The following is a 22,999-nucleotide window of genomic DNA, read 5'->3' as shown; positions in this document are numbered from 1 at the left end:
GATAGCATGTTTGGTCTTTCCCCAACCCTTTCATCTTTGCTTTAATTTGATTGTAGTACTTCTAATTGGAGAATTAAACTTAGTAAATAAATTAAATTTATGTTAAAATTGATTGAAAGTGTAAGTACTGAGAAACAAATGTATAATTATACCAATTTTTTTAACTTCTACATCATCTCCTCCATTAAATGTTAACAACTTGATTGATAACATTTAAATAGTTAAGGGAACCGATTGATAAAATTAAAAAATCAATGATCAAAATAGAATCTGCCCATAGTTAAATAGTCATGGCTGTAATTTGCACAATAAAGAAAGTGGAGAATTGCACACGTGTCACTAATAGGTGTTGAAAGCTTGGTAATTTCTATGTCCCACATCCTCCTGACCTAGTCCAAAAAATAAGAATTTTCTTCCAGATTATTTACAACGTGGCGAGCTGACGTGGTCAAATCTCATTGGCTACCACACGTAGCTTCCTCTGAAGGGTAAGGGGTTTTTCTAGTCTACACTGTCTATTCAGAGGTTTCTTCTCCGACAGAGAGATTCAATCTGGGCGATAGAGGAAAATCACGAATTCCCTAGAAAGTGACGGAAAATTAATAAAAAAAATGCGTGGATCACGATCTCTGCTGCTAATAGCTTTATCATTTCTCTTCACATTCTTCACCAAATCTAACGCTCTTTACGGTCCGTCGTCGCCCGTGCTTCAGCTCACTCCTTCTAATTTCAAGTCCAAGGTAAACCTTTCATACTGCGCCCTTGAGTAGAAAAGAAAATGTTTTAGAAAGGAATTGAAATGAATAAGGAGGATATAAATTTCTCTTAATTTAAATGTAATGCATCGCTTTGTTGGATCACAATTGAATAAATTAAATGCGATTAGAAATAAGTGAGTCCTTTAGGTTTTTTGTTTCTTAACTATACTTTATTATATTTACCTTAAAAAGTTATACTTTATTATTAAAGGCCTTTATTTTGTTTTGATTTTGAGGTATTAATTTTAATAATTAATTTATGAATTAGGTCATTTCTCAAGCTTAGATGAATGATTTAAAGAGTTTTAATGGCATTGCAGTTTTATGTTTCATACCATTTTGATTGGGTTTAAGCAATGATTTCAATTTACGTGATTTATTACTGTATGATTAAATTCCATAGTGAGGATACAACTGTAGCATATCATTTTCAATGCATTATGAAACACCTTTTCTTTGAATCTGACTTTTTCTTATTTATTAGTTATTTTTTAAGGGAAAGAGTCAGATTTTCAAGGAGAATATGTTATTCACTGTGATTTTTGAATTATGGCAGGTTTTAAATTCAAACGGAGTTGTTTTGGTTGAGTTCTTCGCACCTTGGTGTGGTCATTGCCAAGCTTTAACCCCAATATGGGAGAAAGCAGCCAATGCCTTGAAAGGTGTTGCTACTGTTGCAGCCCTTGATGCTGATGCTCACCAGTCCCTTGCTCAGGTTTGGGGAGTTCAAATATATCAAACACGCCTTTTGCTTAACTCTGAGATGTAGTCTAGGTTCTATATTGTTGGTGTGTTGTTTGTTCTTCAACAAGCAATGGTAGTTTGCATATAGTTCCTTATGCTGTCTAAACTTCTAGTCTTTGTTGCATTTTGAATGGGATTGTCAGTTACTGATAATATCTTGCATCTGGCTTGAAATTCTTTTGTTCACTTTTAATTTCTGTGCTTTTAAAAACTTTTTTCTGATTGCTACACAGGAATACGGGATTAGAGGATTTCCTACAATAAAGGTGTTTGCCCCTGGAAAGCCTCCTGTAGATTATCAGGGCACTAGGGATGTCAAGCCTATTGCAGAATTTGCCCTCAAGCAGGTTTGTTACAGTATGTTGATTGATTGAAGAATCTTGATTTTATTAGATCATAAATTCTGGGTGGATGATGTTGCAATCAAGTATTGCATTTGTTACCATCTTAAGATGATTCATTCCTTTTTAAGCCGCTATCTATTAAGATGGGATTGTCTTGTGGTGATAATTGATATGCATTAGTTCATAGATTCACTTTAAGAGGTGATTAGAAAAATGGACCAGACTAGCCGGGTCAAGCGATTGAATCAGGAACCGGTTGGTAAATCAGGTAGATTCAGTAAAAAAAAAAAGCTGGAAATCGAGAACCAGTGAAACCAGTTTCTTTTAATTCTTTTGTTAATTTTGGGTTTCTTCAACAAAAGAATTAGTTTGTTTCATTATGTTTTGGCCCTTCTAACCCAATTTTAAGGTAATTTGTAAAATTTAGAAGGCAATTCAAGTATGTCAAATTTATTCTACTATTTCACATTCTTTCTTGGACTTGATTATTTTGAACTCGGGTAAAGGCCCTTTTGAAAGACCGTTTGGATGGGAAAGCTTCTGGAGGATCAAGTGAGAAATCTGAGCCTAGTGCATCAGTAGAATTGAATTCCCGCAACTTTGATGAATTGGTGATCAAAAGTAAAGAACTTTGGGTTGTGGAGTTTTTTGCTCCTTGGTAAGCATGCTTTAAATCTTTAACGATTAGTCTAGTGTGCTCGTCAAGAAATGGTGTGTCACTAGTATCATTATACTTTCACATGCGTGAAACTTATAATAGATTAGCATACATTTATATAGGATCTCTTTTATGAATAAGAAACCAAATATTCAGAGTTTCATGATTTTTTTTGAAACTATTAATTGTGTGTCTGTGTGTGTGATTTTTTGGAAGATTATTTTAAATTAATTCAACGGCATGATACTGTGACCTTTTTTCGGAAGATAGTAATTGTGCGTGATATTTTAAATGCTTTTATGAACACATAATGTTGAACTTACTGAAGGCCAAGGTCCAACAGATAAAGCAATTAATATGTTCTGTATATATACCTAGAGTTGTAAATTTTGAATGATATATATATATATATATATACACACGCACACACATATACATATACCCCTTATGCAAAGATATCATATAAGATTGATGGGATTAAATCGATCACAATGCAATAATCTATGTTACATAAATTTTTGCACAAAATGTATGCTTCCTAACATTGTAAGTTTCTAGTTATTATCTTCTAATTGTGGCTGGTTGATACCACATATACACTTCCTTGAAGGTGTGGACACTGTAAAAAACTTGCTCCTGAGTGGAAGAAGGCTGCTAATAGCCTGAAGGGAAAGGTGAAGCTTGGTCATGTTGACTGTGATTCTGATAAGGTAATTTACCCAAATAAAATTTACTTGGAATTGCTGCAATTCTGATTTGACTTATTTACAAATTAGGAGTCAGAAATCTACGAAGTTGAATTTTGCCATTAATTTTTGCTTAAACTTGATATCCCAAGGCATCTGCCTTCTGAGAATATATTCATACCCAGAAACTACTCTATGAAATCTTATTAGAACCGATAAAGGTGCTTCCTTATTTTGGACAATTTCAGATTGGGGAAATGATAAAAAAAAAAAAAATTTATGTTGTCATAGGAAGTTTTCAATGTAATTGTTTCTATATTGTTGTTTTAATAATGGGGTGTGGCTTTGCAGTCTCTCATGAGCAGGTTCAATGTGCAAGGGTTCCCTACCATCTTAGTATTTGGTGCTGACAAAGATAGCCCAGTTCCTTATGAGGGAGCTAGGACTGCCTCTGCCATTGAATCATTTGCTCTAGAGCAGCTTGAAACAAATGTCGGACCTGCTGAAGTGACAGAGCTGACTGGCCCAGTAAGTCTCACACTCATGATTCAGAAACAGTTCATTCTTTTCAGAACTATATAGTTGCTTACTGAAAAGTACAATCTATTCACTATAGGATGTAATGGAGGAGAAATGTGGTTCGGCTGCCATATGCTTCCTTGCTTTCTTACCCGACATTCTAGACTCCAAGGCAGAAGGAAGGAACAAGTACTTGGAGATGTTATTGTCAGTTGCAGAGAAATTTAAACGAAGTCCTTACAGGCAAGTACATGCAAGTTAATTCTCTCTCAATTTCATTTTGTATATACGTGCGTGTGTTTTGTTCTGATGACCAATTTCATCTCCTATAGCTATGTATGGGCTGCAGCCGGAAAGCAACCAGATCTTGAAACGCGGGTAGGTGTTGGTGGGTACGGTTATCCAGCTCTTGTAGCCTTGAACATCAAGAAAGGAGCATATGCTCCACTCAAAAGTGCATTTGAGCTTGAGCAGATCACGTAAGTGTTTCTTTTCCGACTTTGTGTACCTTTTATGAATGAACCAAAACAAATCTTGGAATATGCAAACATTTTGTCCATGTCAGGGAGTTTGTGAAGGAAGCAGGGCGCGGAGGCAAGGGAAATCTACCATTGGAGGGGAAACCCGAGACCGTGAAGACAGAACCATGGGATGGTAAAGATGGAGAAATCATTGAAGAGGATGAATTCTCACTTGAAGAACTCATGGGAGAATCTACAGAAAGCAAAGATGAGTTGTGATAAAATTCGGGTTTAGTTTAGTCAAAATAAGTATTTTTGATGTTTAGCGTGACCGGGTTGTGTCGTTTATTTGGTTTCTACCTATTGATCGAATATCTGAAGGACTTGGGTTTTTACTAATTGAAACACTTCACTACGAATGTTCAATATATTTATGGAAGTTCCTTTCATCTGGCATCAATAAATGTATATTAGATTAGTACATGCTTACTATCTATCACTACGTTTTTGAATGAATGACATGATAAATTAATTATGCAATAAAACAATCGAACAATCTAAACTCATTACTAAATTTTAAAATATTTGAAAAGTACTGGACTTTTAATTCTACATTTGAAATTTAGACCTCTCCCCCCCAATTTTTTTCTTCTAAAACTAAGCTCTATTTTTCGATTTAAATAAAAATCCAACTGTTTATGTATTATATTGAAATAAAAATTAAAGGATGAATTTTAAAGGTTTAATAGTTAATATTTCTTAGAAGTTAGCGATAATCTTGTAATTTTTTTCTGATTTTTATTGTCATTAATGTTTAGTGACCACGAGTGTAATTTCTATGGAAGTTTTTTTTTTTCTTTTCGATTTTATGATCAGAGTGAAAACAACCTAAAAGTTTAGTTACATGAGTGTAATTTTCCTTTTGTTAAAATTAACATAATTAGCAATTTCGGGTTCGAGTCCTTATGTGTGCAGAAAATTTTCGTTGAGAGATTCATTCACCAAAATCAAGTGTACTACTTAGATCAATTCGAATTGATCAAAACGAAATCTTAGGAACTGAAATGATAAAAAAAAATAACATAATTAAAAAAAATGAAACTTTCTTGAAGTATCAAGAAAATGCTCATTTTTGGAAAAGACTTGGTTAAAATTGTTGTATTTATTGATTTTTTATGCATTATTTTCGTCTTCAAAAAATATGAAAATCCAACATGAACAAATTGGAGGTATTTCCAATTCCGAAGGTTGAATTGCTAAACCCAGCTTGACAATTTATCCCTCTAATAAAGGTAAAGCCTACCCAAAATTGATTTTCAGCCATGAGCAGATGAAACATAACTTGAAATTAATTGGTGAGCACACCAGCCATGTCTTCAACCAAAACACCATGATTACCCAGTTGGGAAAATCTGGTAAAATCGAAGAAGCCGTCAAACTTTTCTCCCTAATGACCATTAAGAACACTGTAACTTACAACTCCATGATTTCAACTATCAATAAAAACGGCAAAATCAACGATGCACGTCGCCTGTTCGACAACTTGACTCATAGAAGCCTAGTTTCTTGGAACACGATGATTGCTGGGTACTCACACTGCGACAGAGTTGATGAAGCTTATCGCCTGTTCGTTGAAATGCCTAAAAGAGACAAATTCTCTTGGACTCTGATGATGACTTGTTTTGCACGTAACGGCGAGCTTGAAAAGGCTAGAGAACTGTTTGATTTATTTCTTGATAGGCGTGATGTGGCTTTTTGGAACGTGATGGTTCAAGGGTATGGTCAGAAAGGAAGGTTTGCTGAGGCAAAGAAATTGTTCGACGAATTGCCGCTTAGGAATGTGATTTCATGGAATTCGATGTTATCCTGTTATACCCGGAATGGGGAAATGCATTTGGGGAGGGAGTTTTTCGCGGGAATGGCGATGAGGGATGTTGTTTCATGGAATTTGATGGTCGATGGGTTTATTGAGGTTGGTGATTTGGATTCTGCTTGGGATTTTTTTTCAGAAGATTCCATATCCGAATGTTGTTTCCGGGGTTACAATGTTGTGTGGGCTCGCACGAAGTGGAAAGATATTGGAAGCAAGGAGATTGTTTGATCAGATGGAGAATAACAATGTTGTTTCTTGGAATGCTATGATTAGTGCTTATTTGAAGGATTACCAAATTGAGGAGGCTGCGAGGTTGTTTAGGGAGATGCCGAACAGGGATTCAGTTTCATGGATCACAATGATTGATGGTTATGTTCACGTTGGCCAGCTTGGTAAGGCAAGGGAAATACTGAATCAGATGCCCTACAAGAATATTGCGGCGCAAACTGCAATACTTTCTGGATACATTAAGAATAAAATAATGGATGAAGCTTGTCAGTTTTTTAATGAGATTGCTGGTAGAGATATTGCTTGTTGGAACACCATGATTGCAGGGTATGCACAGATGGGAAGAATGGATAAGGCGCTTGATCTATTCAAGGAGATGGAAGATAAGGATTTGGTCACTTGGAACACCATGATCATTGGTTATGCTAAAACTGGAGAAATGGACAAAGCGGTTAAGATAATCGAGGAAATGAAGATAAAGAATGTAGTCTCTTGGAATTCATTGATATCAGGTTTCTTGCACAATGGCTTATCAATGGATGCATTGAATAGTTTCAAAGTGATGGCTTGTGAAGGAATAATACCCGATCATTCAACTCTTGCGTGTGGACTAAGTGCATGTGCCAATCTAGCGGCTTTGCAAGTTGGAAAGCAGGTGCATGTTAAGGTATTGAAGAGTGGTCATTTAAATGATCTGTTTGTAGGGAATGCCTTGATCACCATGTATGCTAAATGTGGAAGGATCTTCTCTTCTCGGCTCATATTCGATGATCTTGAAGAAGTTGATGTTATTTCTTGGAATTCTCTGATTGCTGGGTATGCTTGTAATGGTTATGGAAAAGAAGCGGTTCAACTCTTCGAACAAATGGTGTTAAAAGGAGTACGCCCTGATCATATCACCTTCGTTGGGGTTTTATCAGGTTGTAGTCACATTGGCCTTATTGATCAGGGTTTAAAATTGTTTAAAAACATGAGTGAAATTTACTCTATAGAACCTTCGGTTGAACACTATGCTTGCGTCGTTGATATGTTAGGCCGTGTCGGAATGTTATACGAAGCCTTTGAAGTGGCGAGGGGATTGAAGGTCAGGGAAGATGCCAGAATATGGGGTGCATTGCTGGCAGCTTGCAAGACACATGGGAATTTGAAGCTTGGTAAGATTGCAGCTAAACAGCTTTCGGAATTCGAACCTGATGAAACTTCAAGCTTTGTGTTGTTGTCAAACATGCAAGCCGAGGCTTGTAGTTGGGATGAAGTTGAAAACACAAGGTTATAGATGAAAGACACTGAAGCAGAGAAGCAACCAGGCTGCAGCTGGATTGAAGTTAGACATCAGTTACATTGTTTTCAGTCCAATATGCCAATGCAGACGGAGACAACGGAGGCTTACAGCCAACTGAAGGCCTTAACCTCATAGATAAATAATTTGGATTGCGTTTCTAACTTAGCATCTGTACTTGATAATTTATGATAAATGGCTTCCCTATTTATTATTATTTGCACGAATCAAGCAACCTTAGTTAAATGATTGTTGTTATCCCTTGAAGTACTGGGTTCTAGCATGACATCTACAAGGTTATATGAACGTTCATTGTCAAATGGTCAAGAATCTTTTTAATAGGTTACCGTGGTCAAAAGTTCTTAGTTGACACTTTTAATCTCCCCTAGGTTGTGGGTAATACTCATTAGGAGTAACGATTTAGTGATAATAGAAATGTTAGATGTTGTGGAAAGTCTCTCTACCTCCCAAGGTTTCGCAGATTTTCTTTGATTTTGACATCTTTTGATTTACCAGTTTGGATTTGGAAGATTTAGAGAGTTTGTTTCATTGTTTCCTTGAGGGATGATCGGAAAATATTACAATCTTCGGACAAGATACTGAATCTACTGTTCTGGAAAAAAGTTTATATTATGAAAAGAAGAATGGATGCACAAATGTTCACATTGATTCTACTGAAAACTGTCTTCGCATATGAAATCTGGAAGGCGCTAGATGGTGGAAGTTTAATTAACATCGAGGCACTGAGAACGAATGTATTGACTCAATAGACAATCAAGAGTTACTCGCAATTTACAGCCAAATATCACACTGAACCTCATAAAGGTCGGTCTCGTTAGATTTTCTGGTGAAATGGTTGACCTTGCTAAAGAAACTTCGGGATTTAAGAGCTATCCATCGGAATATCACTGGCATTAGGGTTACCTAGGTTTTCAGACATACTTCTCTGGGTCTGACCGGCACCAAATGTGAACCCATGCTGAGGAACTTCTAAAGGTGGTCGTGCAAAAATAGAAGCACCACCGAGATCACTGAAAGCCGGAATAGTTATAGGAACTGGATCGTTTGAGAGGCCAAAATTGAGGACGGGGCTCCAGCTGGTGGGAATGTAGGCAGTGCGGGATTGATGCTTTCGGATCCAAAGCTTTTGCTCATATTCCTGCAATTGCTGGTACACAGCTGCAAACCACATGAAAACAACAATATGTACAAGGTTGTACAAATGTAAACATCACGACTACAAGTCTATAATCCTTAAACTCATTTTCGATCATACGAAAGAAATTACTTTTGGAAACAGATTCACTTAACACGTGCAAGTCATACATATAGCTTACTCATGAATGAAGCATTTCTACTCTAAATTCTTTCGGGTGGAAGGAAAAGTTGATTTTTCAGTTAAAAACTACAAAACATTATCCACTCATCCCATGCAATCTATCAAATACCAATCAGAAATCGGAAACAGGTTGATAGTTTCAGCAGCATTATACTTTTCCCGTTTCCACATTGATATTACACGACATCCATTTTCCTCTTGCAAGTGGCACTCTTATATTCTTTTCGATTAAGCTAATGACATCCAATTAACTAAAATAACAACTTATTAGTTAATCTATGTCAATGCTGGTAAATACCTTAACTCCACAGATGATCTCCACTCTTTCACCCACTGATAACTTTGCGGAAGCCACCATCCTCTAGACTTCATCAAGTAAGCTATTACAATAGCTGGAGACCTGTCAGAAAGAATATTCGCAAACATTTTCGTAAGTTTAAATTGGTATACATGCCCGTATATCCCTTCTCAAGAAGTAAAATACCAAACTTCTAATTATTCCTTTTTAAAAAAGAAAAAATAACAGAAAAGTGTATACAAACAAATGCAAAGCAGTTTATCTTTTGTGTGCAAAATAACAAAGTGAAATACCCAATTTCCGCATTAAAATTTTTTCGGGCTATGAAATAAGATTAAAGAGAGAGGAACACTTTAATATACTTGTGTTTTTCTTAGTGCCTATTTCTTGGATAAGGGGGAATGAAGCAGTAAAATCAACCTATTTTTTCCGGACATGCAATGCACAAGGACTCGAGCCTTATCCCTCTCGCACAGCTCTGCAAATTTAGAAACAAACCACAGGTCAAAATATGCCAATGAGAATATAAAACTATGCAACACGTCAATTGACAGTCTCTGAGCTACTTTAGTGCAACCGACAAACATTAATTAACAAAATATACTCTCCACAGCCATTTCACTAGGGTAACAAAGGCATCATGATTTAACCACAGAGCAAATCATAAGAAAAATACCAAGTTGAGAAAAGTGTTTTGAGATCTAAACTCGATTATCTTAGCAATGTTTCCAAATTTTGAACACGAATTTGACAGCGAAACACTCATAGTTAACAATGTGAAATCCATAAAACTAAGAAGCCTCTCAATATGTAACATAAAAGGAGAAAATATTACTCAATAAATGCTTCTCAGGACATTAAAAAAGGGTGTGAATGTTATTGAGTTCTGCTCAAACCAGCATTGTGAATTTTGCACAAGTAAAAAAAAAATTACTATGCAAAAAAGAGGAAATACCAAAGCCGTGCACAAAGGAGGAGGTATCAAAGTCAAGCTTTTGAAAACAGACTCAAAATGCAAGACAAAGGTTAACTCACCTAAAAATTGTATTGCATCGTCAAATTGTAAAATTTTGTCATCTTGCAGGCAGTGATAGACAAATGAATTCTTATAGATTTTGACAAGCAGGTACAGTCTGAGTAATAATGTTTAAAACATAAGGATATTCCATACAAGCAATCTGCAATTTTTTAAACTTGGCAGCCTTCAATTGCATCACTAATAGCGATTGGATGACAGAACCTATTTGTTTGCTTAGTTTAAAAGTACATTCACAACATGAAAAACAATAACTTTATAGTCACCAAAGTTTATCACAGTTTCTCCCCAATCCTGCTATAGTATCAATTAAATTAGGTCCAATTCCAAAACATAATCATATTACCATTCTTTGATGATAAGAAGTTCTTAATCTTTGACCCATTTAAATAAATTTCTGTTTTGCGCCCTTAGAAAAGAAAAACAGAATCCATAAACTTCCAAAATGTGTAACTCTTGCTATAGCCTATAGGCTTTTCACTAGCAGTTGTGTTCTGCCACATGCTGGTTAATTCTAAATGTCCGATGGAATCTTAATTTAACATCAAAAGGAAATCCCATCACTATAGTAAAATGGAGCTCCAATGCATCCATTACTCTCTAATTATGATAGACTGAACCGAATACTGTGAAAGGTTAATTCTGAAAATCATTTGCCCCTTTAACTTTGAACTGTCCACCATTCTATGCCTATATACCTAATCAAATGGCAATAACGTTATCCTAACTAAAAATTCTAAAGCAAACACTATGGCTTTGCTTGGCTGGGTGGAAAAGTGGAAGGATGGAAGCAGGGAGGGGAAAAGTTGAAAGAAAATAAATTTTGAATGTGCTTGGTAGGAAAGAAAATGAGAGGGATGATCATTTTCCTAAAAATAAATCATTCCAATTTGGCAGGAAAAGATGAAAGAAAATGGGAGGATATGAGTTAGTTCAAAATATGTATTTTTCAAAGTTTAATTTTCTTTCCTCTCATCTTTCAATTCTGCCAAGCAATGAATGGAAAGAATTATATTTTCATTCAATTTTACCACCATTTCTACCAAGCACACCAATGGAAAGAAATTTTTTTTTAATCTTTCAAATTTTCTACCTCTTTAATTTTCAATCCTTCCAATTTTCTTTCCACCCTACCAAGCAAAGCCTATGAAAATCAATCAACTTCACTTACATATCTGACACCACCATCAGGTTCTCCTTGTAAAACTCAAAACCGAAAAAGAAAACAATCGCTCTTTCGACTATTAGACCACCAAATCTTACTATTATAGTATTATTCTACTTCTAACTTCACTCAATTGCACCTGCACATCCTGTTCCAGTCTTGCCTAGAGCCAAAATCATACATTTGATTAAACTTCTTCCCTATGTTTCAAACTCGACAACAAAAATATATGTTTAACTCATCATCCACAAGTTTAGCCCAAAGTTAAAGGCTTCACCTAGAGTCTTAATGTAAATCCACTCTTAATGGATAGTTTAACTTAACTCTATCCTGAAAGTTGCAATTAATCTTTCATTCACATCTCTAATCCCCGAATATCAATAAGACTTCTACAGGAAAAAACTGAGATAGGAATTTTCCAGATCAATAAAGCTACAAGATGTTCCTCAAATAAAGAATTAGTTCAATACATTCAAAGTTCAAACAGCAGAATAGAAACCTTAACATATACAAAACAAAAAATCTTCTCTTTCTGATTACAATCAGTAAACAATCATAAATAAACTTTTCCCCAAATTCTGCATTCATCAAATCAATAAATCCAACATCAAAAGTAAAAACAATAAGTTGCCATTAATACAATGAAAATAAGAAGAAAAAGAAGAAAAGGGGCTTACGTTAAGGACGCGAGTAATTCCTTGAGTCATGAGAAGCTCAGAGCGAGAGGCGTTATCATAGCTACACAAATAGAGGAAGTCAGGCAAGATCACCGATGGGAATTATCTAAAACTAAGACAAAATTTTGAATTATATATTAGTAACATAATTTCTTAAACTCAACTTTATATTAATAAAATATTTTAATTAAAATATCAAATTAAATAATAATTTTAATTTTATTATAAAATAAATATTTAAATTATTGTTTCTCAAGATATATATCTATTGTTTTATTCGTAATTATTTTCGGTCGTCTATTAAAAAATTATTGTTCTTTATTATATTGTTCTTTAAGTTCTGATTTTTTTTACTCAACTGATTATACGATCAAAGTGTTTTGGGACTAAATTTTTAGAGTTACAGCTTGACTTCATTTCGCATAAATAGATTTTTATAATCGAGTAAATTTTTTAGATTTAAAATTTTTTATTTTAATAATTAAAAAATAAAGATTTACGTATCGAAATAGATGTATTTTCAAATCTGAAGTATTTAATATTTAGGCAAAAGGATAGATAAGGTCCTAGTTTAAAAAAAAAATTAATATGATCATTTGACCAACGTTTTTCACCATTGATCAATGATTCCTTTACTTTTTACCGACGTGGCATGTTAAGTAAGTCAGCATCCTATTTTTTCTCTCAATCTGGTCCTTCAACATAAGAAAATAACTCAATTTGGCCCTACTATTTTTTCTTTTCTATTTTGGTCACTAAACTTTAAAAGTTTTCAATTTAATATTGAACTGTTGAATTGCTTCTATTTTAATCATCATGATTTATTTTATTAATATTTATGTATGATGTGGCATTTATTCTTTTCAACCAAAGATTTATTTTTTTTCTTTCATTATCAGATTCAGTGAACCCATATTGAACTTGCAAAAAAAAAACTAGGGATGAGCTAGTTAACCGGGGTAATGAAAGAAAAAAATCCTTGGTTAAAAAGGAAGAAAAATGAAATGAGAGGATAAAGGAGGAGAGTGGAGCTTTGGAAATATATAAAGTATAGGGAATATTTTTAATTTAATTATAATTTTGTGAATATTTTTCAATATAATTTTAAAATTTTAATTTAATTAATATTATTTTAATCATATATTAATAAAATAAGAATAGTAAATGTCACATCATACATAAATATTAATAAAACAAATCATGATGAATAAAACATGAGTAATTCAAAAGTTAAGTGATTAAATTAAAAAATTTTAAAGTTTAGTGACTAAAATAGAAGAGAAAATATAATTGAGTGATGAATGATATAATTTTTCATTTATAACAACATTAAACAGTTGGTCGAGGGCCAAATTGAGTTATTTTCTTGAGTTTAAAGATCATATTGAGAGAAAAAATGTGATGTTGACCTGCTTAACGTGCCATGTCAACACAAAGTAACGGAGTCATTGGTCAATGACGGAAAACGTTGGTCAAAGGACCACATTGAAAAATTTTCTTTAAAAAATATGAGGTCCTTAGTTATCCTTTTGTCTAATATTTACAATTATTTATTTTTTAAAAAAATAAAGAAAGAAGATGATCGAATGTAACACAATAAACATTTTTAGTAGTTTTTTAATAAATAATTAAAAAATAATTATAGAATAAAACATTGAATACTTAATTATAAAATAAAACATAAATTTACTCGCTTTAAAAAATTTAAACAATCAAAGAAAAATAGTATATTTTGATTGATATTTTAAGTTTAAAATGAGTGTTGAGCGATTGGCTTTTAGGAAGATCAATTTTAGGAGTTAGGTTGGAGTAAACAAAGTTAAACCTTTGCCTGCACGGACAAACCAAAGCGGTATGGCAAGACGCTGTTGGCGTGAACTCAAAACGACATGTCGTTTCCAACTGCCTCGTCACCTTTCTTCTTCAACCTCTCTCCCGCCGCCGCCGCCTCTTTCCTCTCCCCGGAGGGTGGTCGTCACGGGTACTATACCTTTCTTCACTCTCATTTCTTCGCATATGAAAATTTTTCTGTGCGACCCATTCTTCTTGTTGCACCAATTCCGAGACTGGTTGGTTATTTGTGTTTTGGGTGTCAGGGCTTGGCCTGGTGACTCCACTCGGCTGCGGAGTAGAAACAGCATGGAAACGTTTGATAGAAGGCGAGTGTGGGATAAGGGCAGTAACCCCTGAGGATTTAAAGATGAATGCTTTTGATAAACAAACTCAGATGCTTACCTTCCATCACTTGACTTCGAAAGTTGCTGCAATTGTGCCCTCTGGGACTGGCACTGGTGAATTCAATGAGGACCTTTGGCTTAACGCCAAGGTAATTCCCCCCCTTCTTCGTGGTTTTGGCTTATGACCCTTTGATTGTATTTTGTTTGTGTGTGTGTGTGTTTTTACTTTGTCATGTTGTATTTTGAGGTCAAGTGTTCAGTTTTGGTACTCTGGATTATGGAACAAGTTCTTAAGCAAATATTGAAAGGGACATTGACATTACATGGATGTTACTTTTCAAGTACTTGGTAAATTTCCATTCTTAGCAAGAAACTTGGGTAATTAAATATATGAAGATAAAACAAAAGACATTGATTTCTTGCAACTAGTGGAAAGGGGTTTTAATTTTCTAGCTATTTCTCAACCAAAGGAGCTCTGTCTGCATGGAAAGAGGTTTCCATTGTACCTTGATGTGATTTCTGTTTTTTCACATCTCAGAACCCAAAGTTGCTTTTATTTTTCTGAAGTGATGTGCAGTGTCTTGTCTGATGCTAAATTACTTATTTATTCTAAGGAAGATTACGTTGCTATTTTGTTCTGTTATACTAATCGATTTGTAATGCAATTTTTTTTAATTTTATGTTACTACCGTTAATGATTCTTGTTGCACAGGATCAGCGATCAGTTGCAAGATTTATAAGCTATGCATTATGTGCTGCTGATGAAGCTTTAAAAGATGCAAAATGGGTACCCTCTGATCAGGAAGAGAAGGAAAGAACGGTAAACACTTATTAATATATGATCATATGTGATATATATCTTTTGTTTCTTTTGACTCTCTTATTCTTTATTAATTTGTGGGTCACCACTCACCAGGGAGTATCTATTGGCGGTGGGACTGGAAGTATCAGTGATATATTAGATGCAGCACAAATGATTTGTGAGAAGGTTGGTTTCCTGCAGCCATGCATTTTGTCAGTATGATCGTAAGTATTTCTATTATCAAGACTTGCTCATAGTGTCACCATCATTCCTTTACTCATTGGCTATGGGCTGGAAAATGAAGTCCTTGGTTCTGGAAACAATTAATATGGCAAGTGACATTTGTGCTCTTTTAATACAGCGAATTCGTCGACTAAGTCCATTTTTCATTCCGAGGATTCTTATCTACATGGCATCTGGTCACGTGAGCATGAAATACGGATTCCAGGTGAGTAAATAGTAATTTTTTTTATATATGACATGATTGTGGCCTTATAATGACCAAAACCTAGTTAAGCAAAAATTTTCATTTAAGGTCAGTTACCGCTGCAATTAGAATGGAGCTTCGTTGCCACAATGGCTCTAGTTCATCTGTCAGATCATTTCCGGGAAGCAAAATGCTTGAGTTCAAATAAAATTTTAGTTGTTCTCAAATTTATGACTAATATTACAAATTGTTGGAAATTACACCAGGTTGCCATAAAATTTAGTGTAGGGGTCAGTTTCCTCAATAAGTAGTTGATTGCTGACTTGAACTTCTCTTACAATTTTGTAACAGAAAATTGAAGTTACTTCCAAAGTAGAATTTATTGTTTCGTAGTTTAATTACCCTTTTGAACATAGGGACCAAACCATACTGCAGTGACTGCTTGTGCGACCGGGGCTCATTCTATTGGTGATGCGATGAGGATGGTTCTATTTGGAGACGCTGATGTTATGGTTGCTGGTGGCACAGAGTCCAGTATTGATGCTTTATCAATAGCTGGATTTTGCAAGTATTGACCAAAACTTAATTACAATTTTTTGTTTTGCTGCAATATCCTTTTTGTCTGGTAAAGATTTTGATAAAGTTTAGGAAAATGATGGAAGATTATTGAAGGCCAATATGAAAGTAGTATTATGTATGTATATGATGCACAAAACTTTTGATACTATGGCATTTCTCCTTGTTAGTGGACCCTTCAAAACATATCTCTAGTGCATTTAACCAAAGCTTCTCATCTTTAAAATGAAAATTTGACAGAATTGCTTCAGCAGGGATGACTCTAAGAGACATTGTATATCTTGATGGACAAAAATGTTAAGTAAATTGATTGTTATTAAATTTAAAATTTTGAAGTTCATGCTCGATTCTCTTTAGCTTTTATTCCTTGAAGAAGACCACAAATTAAAAATTAGGGTGGTTAACCCCTTATGCTGATAACCTTTTTGTTTTAAATTCCAGGGCTAGAGCTTTGACTACCAAGAATAATTCTTGTCCTGTAGAAGCTTCACGCCCTTTTGACTGTGACCGGGATGGGTTTGTGTGAGTGATGATTGGCTGGTTAATTGTGCCGAGCTCATTCTTTTATGCTATTTTTTTAATTATCATATTTTTCCAGTATAGGTGAAGGTTCTGGTGTCTTGATATTAGAGGTAAATTGAACTATAGTTTTCGTTGCATATATTTCAATTACGAATCCCATCCCTAGTTGTCGTCTGTTATATTTTCCATTTTTTTTTCATAAATGCTTATACGCCTTTTCTATTAAGGAACTTGAGCATGCAAAAAGTCGAGGGGCAAAAATTTACGCAGAAGTCCGTGGCTATGGGATGTCAGGTTGTTTTCGAAGAAATGAAAATATTCTACGATAATTTTGGTAGTAATATGCAATAATCTTTTTATTAACACAAATTATGACTTCTAGGTGATGCTTATCACATTACACAACCACATACTGATGGTAGAGGTGCCATTTTGGCCATGGCACGTGCCTTGAAACAAGTAATATTAACGATTACTTTTGATTTGTTATCAGTTATGTCTAGCATCTATAACAATATCTAGAGGATTCTTTGTTCTGCTCCCATGGGTCATATTTGAGTATAAACAGGATTGTCGACTGCTCACACTAATATTTATATCTTTTTGTCTTGGTAGCATTTTGGGCAGAAGTCCAAATTGTATGTGATTGCAGCATGCTTGAGAATATATGGCTTGAGAATGTAGAAGTATCTTTCAGGAAACTTACCCATTCATGACCATAAAGTGCTGCATGTTAGTTTCTTCACAATTAAATGTGCACTTCTGGATTTTCTAGTAGTTGCATTTCACTGGCACTTTACCTGTGATACTCTGACAAGTTACTTGCTAGTAATGTTATCTGGTTTATCACGTGCTTACATATTGTGCCATTCCAGGCTGGTCTGCATCCTAACCAGGTGGACCATGTGAATGCTTTGGGTAAGTTGTTGTTTGATGTTCTAAAGTTCATTAGAACTGGCTTTGGTGCAATTCATATATCTGGAACATCTTGTTTAGGTGATAGAATTGAAGCCAATGCAATCAAATCCATATTTGCTGACCATGCAACATCTGGTGCTTTGGCGTTTTCCTCGACAAAGGTAAATTTCATTATTTCAGACCTGATCTAGGAGAGAATTATCTTTAACCAGTCTAGGCAAAATTACGGTTAGTTATTTATGCATCAATAACTGGAACTGACCAGATAGTTTGAAATTGGCCTTGCTGGAATATTTTATCTGTTTAACTTCTTCCACCAATGTCCACAATTTAGAAAGGACTAAAGTACAGATGAAGACAATAATTGAACTTCAAAAGGGGCTGAACTCTGCCCAAGATATAGTATTTAAGGTGATTACTGATAAATTCAACTTGTTTTTTTCTCCTCCCGAGAGCGAGAGAGCATTATTGATAAAACTGTTCACATCTCTACCTAAAGAAATGTGCATTCAAAATTTTTTAACGACTTCTACAAAGTTTCTTACTCTTGGAAACATATGGGGGAAAAGAGAGGGAGTGGACTAGGAGTAATGGAAAAACTTATGTTTTTTTCCAGTGCTGGACCATGCCCTTTTACTGTAATTTGATTAAGTTTTTTCCCCTGCAAATAACTTTCATCTATTTATCAACCATTTCCTTTTTTAAAACTGCTACAAATGCCTTCATACACAGGGTGCCGTCGGTCATCTCCTTGGTGCAGCCGGAGCTGTTGAAGCAATTTTTACTGTTTTGGCCATACACCATGTATGTATATCAATTAGCTGCTCTTTAACGATTCAATTGAAAGCACCTTTCAACTAATTGGTGGGACACAGTTTTCAGAAAGCTTTTGAAATGGTTCTAATAGGAATTCCCACTTGTATGAGTCACTTTGTGATCCCTATATACGTATTTATCTGCCCATATTTAATTAGAGGTTCAACCTTGTTAAAATGTGCGGTACACCTGAGAAAGTTTGAAACTGTACTAAACGATCGTCTTATTGCAGGGGGTTGCACCTTTGACACTAAATCTCTCTAAACCTGATCCCGTATTTAATGATGCTTTCATGCCTCTGACTGCTTCCAAGGAAATGCCAATTAGAGCTGCATTGTCTAATTCTTTTGGCTTTGGAGGAACAAATGCATCCTTACTCTTCGCATCCTCCTCCTAGAACGGAATGATCGGTCAAACATTCTTGTTTGGTGGGTATTGGATGTCATCTCCTTGGTTTAATTGCACCTGCACCTTTAAAGCCGATAATTCGGTTATTGTGGCAGAATCTTGATTATTTTTTCGTTCTTGGATTTTATAACAGTAAACTTGCAGAGAAACAATGTCATTATGTGATTGCAGAAACATTTTGAGCTTCAGACTCCATAGGACTGACAGTCGGCAATAGCTACTATATAGCTGAGAAAGATGTTATGAAATTTTTATGATTTGGTAGTCATTGAAGTAATACAAATTGAAATATGCCTTTGGTCATATCTTTGTACATTCAACAAGCTTTTTCTACATTCCTGGTTATGTTGACCAAAGGGTTTGCATCTTAAGTATAACTTTACAACGGGAAGAAGTTGACAATTTGTCTCATTTCTCTCCCTGTAAAACCGTTTTGAGGACGTCTCCAGGTTGCACAATATGAACACCGATCTTATCTGAGAGCCGATCAAGATTGTCTGATACTGAATAGGTAACATCACTGCAAACGCTGACTTTTGAATTAGAGAAAATAATTTCAGCATTCTGAAGGGTGAAGCCATGAATGATGGGCAATGGGAAACCTTTTCCAAGGTAGGAATTGGCATACGGTATACCGACAGTTTGAACGAGCGTCCACATCACCGGCTGCAATGTGTAAAGGATAGATACATTAGACCTTTTCATGATAACCATGAATAATAACCATTCACCTGATTGAATACTAAGTTCACAACCTGTATCAGATACATTCGAAGATTGCCAATTTTGCTCCACTTCAACGACATTGCCAAGTCATCTAGGTTCACACTGCCACCGAGGTTATTCCCCACAATTTTAATTGAACCCGAGCCGCGGATCACCTGTCATAACCAATGCAACAATATTGGTCAAAGAAAGGGACACAATATTTCCTATCATGCTTTGAAAGCAATTTCTCTTTTTTAATCCAGAACCTATGGAATAAGATAATCTAGAGAAAAACCATGTATTGTGATGAACTTCGTGAAGAAGGAAAACACATTAATGGAACATAGAGACAGCATTACAATAGTCAAAAAACTTAACCAACAAGTAAGTGCCTATTTAAATCTGGCAAAATTTCGATGGATTCCTATCTAAATCTAATTCACAAAAAAGCTTTCTTACAACAATATAACCACACAAAAAATAATTCCTTTAAATCAAAAGAATATAATAAAACTAATTTAAAAACTCATACTGAATATTGATCATTGGGCTGCCCTCTAGGAAACTTGATTTTGGTGAACATATCTGCCACAGTTGTCATGATTGATTAACCATTTGGGGTGCAGAATGAGTGAATGACCGATGAACTTAGTGAAATAAAGCACAAATAACAAGACTATCAAGTGTGCTAGGCCAATGAGATGAAATTAGCATACCAAGGAACCATGAGGTATTTTTAATCAAAACCAAAGAAAGAAAACATAGGTGCAATGAGAATTAAGCAAATTCCATACCAATGAAATGCAGACAACCGGTATCACTTGATCAGCTTCAGCTACATCAATTATCACGTCTGCATAAACGGTGGCATCAATTTTATGCTCGGAAATCCTTACGACTGGCGGAGAAGACAGAGAAATGTTCAAATTCATATCATCATTTGGATATTTCTTGTACAGTTGGGGAATAATAAATCTCCATTCAGCAGTATTTAAAAGAGCCTGCTCCGGTACTTTATCAACAATCCATTTCATAAATTCAGCCTGACACAGAGAAACCTTTATTTTAAGAATATAATATACAAGACATGCTACACTGCAGCACCTCAGAGCAATCAGAACTCAGAAGTCAACAACCTACACTATTATTAACTCTATCTTCGTATTGGTATAATATATGTTCCTTAATAACTTAATTTCTATATGAATTAAAGTCACCATTATATTACCACTTAAATGAGCTAAAGACCATAATTCAACAGTTCTACATGGTATTCTGAACTCACATCATAGTATAAAGCTGAAGCAGAGTTGAACACAGCTTCATCTAATGAAATTCCAAGCATTTTAGACTGATCAGTGCAGAGAACTGAAGGTTGCTGGGTCTGTTGATAGTTCTTAGAAACTGCTGGAACCTTTTTAATATCTGTGAATAACCCATTGATGTCAAATTCAATGGAAGAATTGCTCAATAGAGGATTTTCCACGAAAGATACATTCAAAGAAGCATTATCATCCACGGGGATTTCCTTCGGAAGAGATTGCAGAAATGAATCAAGCTTTAAGATTCCATCTTTAAGTTTATTGGCAATAGCACTTTCCACTGCAGATCCTATCTGCCCCTCAAAGGCATTAATCATTCTGAAAAGTGAAAACAATAGCAATAAATCACCATGAAACTAAACTTTAATCCAGCTTTGCAAAGAAAAATAGCATAGGCAGTGATGAGGTCATTATTTTTATTAGGAAGAATTTGAAGACAGTAAAACCAACACCATAAGCATTTTTCATTAACAAAGGGAAAAGCAGCATGATAATGATATAACCATACAGAAGAAAGAACAGTTCTTTCAAACGCTACCCACAATACAAAAAGATTACATCACCAGAAAACAAACCATGAGTACAGCTAAGAAAAAGTTAATTAATTGATGATATAAATTTAGCATACCCTTGATAAAGCCAAGAAGCTCCTCCATCCAATTTTATGGTGATTTCTTTCACATAACAACCACTCTCCATGAGGGACAACTTCAAAGTTCCTTCATGATTCTCCAAGCCTAATGTAAGCCCCACCTCCATTCCTTCAACCTTATGCATATTGCAGAGGCATTACTCATCAGATTCCAATGCATATTAAAAATAAGCAAACGAGCATATATTCAGAACAGCAACCCGCTTTTGTGGAAAAAGATGACAATGAATGTACCAAATGTAGAAAATCCAGCTACAAACAAAACAGTCTATAAGAAACCAACAGAAAATGCACTGCAGAAACTATAAAGTTCATACTTGAATTGTACGAACAGACCAGCATATAAGTAAAATTAAATTTGAAGGCAAAAGCATAATGCAATTGAAACCTAACTGCAAATATCATAAGTCAACAAAGTAAAACAAACGAGTTAACAAATGAACATGTAATACAAAACTCGTTTCCAGCATAAGAAATGAAACCCACACACAAAAAACCCAAAGACCAACAGATATTTTACCCAAAATCTAAAGTGCGCAAACCAACCAAGAGCAAAGACAGATAAAAGAAATCTCTTTACCAGTTTGGCCTGACGAGAGCTAAAATGAAATTGTAGCAAACATTAAACAATTTTAAACTGAAATCCACATCATTTGGTCTACTCAAAAGTTTTGTTAAACCTGTTCATCAGCATCTTTCCCAAAATTTATGAACCGTTTTTTCAAAAAATTAATTAATTGAAGAGAGAAAAAAGAAATACCTCAACAGAAGCCCTTCCTCCATCAGAAATCTCGAAGGGAAGAAGCCAAGAACTATAAGAATAATTCCAATTCATGGTCAAGTTACAAGTAGTCCCCGAGGCAACAATCGCAATCCCAGAGTTCCCTGGTTTCACATAAGACGACAAAACGTCGATTTTGTAGATAGTAACATTGGAGATAACCATATTAACATTGCCCAGAAATGGGATTCTGGCAGATTTTTCAATGACGGCAGGCAGTTGCAAAGGGATGATGGAAGAGATGGCTTTGTTGACGAGCAAGTCCTTGACGAAATCAAGGCCGTTTTGAGATACGAGGATCGAGGTAAAGGATTCATCTTGGGTTATTGATGATTGAAGCTGAAAATTATTAGCGTGTGAAAATAGGAAGGTTGAGGATATTATTAACAAGAAAAGCAAAGCTACGGATGCCATGGCGGGGGAGGGGAACCGGGGTACGGGTACGGCCGACGTTTACCGTCGATATATATGGTGTTTTATTGACATGATTGGAAATGCGAACTGAGTCGTGCAAGGTTGGATTTTATTTGCGTGAAACACATAAATGGTATACTTTCTTGACATTATTTTGTTGACTCATCTTATCATTAAAAGGTATAAAAAAATATTATCTAATTAATATATTCAGATGTTTCAAATCTATCTTATTTATTAAAAAAATTAATTATCATCATACATTAATTTATTGATTAAAAAATAATAAAGTTATATTTTAATGATATTTATAAACATTGTCTTTATTTCCAAGCACGAACTTGATTATATAATGTTTTAAGTATTAACTCAACCACATAATAATTTAAGTACTAGTTCGATGATATAATA

The 22,999-nt window shown here is 34.8% G+C and overlaps 3 protein-coding genes and 2 pseudogenes across 3 annotated transcripts; 3 read left to right on the top strand and 2 right to left on the bottom strand.

The window, feature by feature from the left end:
- Positions 1-489: 489 nt before the first annotated feature.
- Positions 490-4,617, top strand: LOC120166133 (protein disulfide-isomerase like 2-2-like). Its single transcript, XM_039175490.1, has 9 exons — positions 490-740; positions 1,315-1,473; positions 1,736-1,849; positions 2,347-2,504; positions 3,115-3,214; positions 3,542-3,718; positions 3,807-3,952; positions 4,042-4,188; positions 4,275-4,617. The coding sequence occupies exons 1-9, from the start codon at positions 612-614 to the stop codon at positions 4,447-4,449; spliced, it is 1,305 nt and encodes a 434-aa protein (XP_039031421.1). The 5' UTR covers positions 490-611; the 3' UTR covers positions 4,450-4,617.
- A 775-nt stretch (positions 4,618-5,392) lies between these two features.
- On the top strand, positions 5,393-7,768 carry LOC120166130 (annotated as a pseudogene).
- Positions 7,769-8,263: 495 nt separating this feature from the next.
- On the bottom strand, positions 8,264-12,167 carry LOC120166090 (annotated as a pseudogene).
- Positions 12,168-13,884: 1,717 nt separating this feature from the next.
- LOC120166132 (3-oxoacyl-[acyl-carrier-protein] synthase, mitochondrial-like) lies at positions 13,885-18,988 on the top strand. The gene is made up of 13 exons (XM_039175489.1): positions 13,885-14,046; positions 14,162-14,391; positions 14,955-15,062; positions 15,159-15,230; positions 15,406-15,492; positions 15,888-16,039; positions 16,489-16,569; positions 16,646-16,679; positions 16,797-16,863; positions 16,952-17,028; positions 17,445-17,648; positions 18,220-18,291; positions 18,536-18,988. Exons 1-13 carry the CDS (start codon positions 13,920-13,922, stop codon positions 18,698-18,700), a joined length of 1,476 nt encoding a protein of 491 aa, XP_039031420.1. The 5' UTR covers positions 13,885-13,919; the 3' UTR covers positions 18,701-18,988.
- Positions 18,955-22,668, bottom strand: LOC120166131 (putative BPI/LBP family protein At1g04970). The gene is made up of 6 exons (XM_039175488.1): positions 22,154-22,668; positions 21,370-21,509; positions 20,705-21,059; positions 20,214-20,462; positions 19,467-19,592; positions 18,955-19,377 (listed from the first exon to the last, which is right to left on the bottom strand). Exons 1-6 carry the CDS (start codon positions 22,586-22,588, stop codon positions 19,120-19,122), a joined length of 1,563 nt encoding a protein of 520 aa, XP_039031419.1. The 5' UTR covers positions 22,589-22,668; the 3' UTR covers positions 18,955-19,119.
- Positions 22,669-22,999: the final 331 nt, after the last annotated feature.

This window comes from Hibiscus syriacus, unplaced genomic scaffold (genome assembly GCF_006381635.1).
Source record: "Hibiscus syriacus cultivar Baekdansim isolate YM2019G1 unplaced genomic scaffold, ASM638163v2 tig00111621_pilon, whole genome shotgun sequence".
Taxonomy (NCBI): domain Eukaryota; kingdom Viridiplantae; phylum Streptophyta; class Magnoliopsida; order Malvales; family Malvaceae; genus Hibiscus; species Hibiscus syriacus.
Note: the sequence above shows the minus strand (reverse complement) of the source record. Positions and strands in the feature narration are given on the sequence as shown.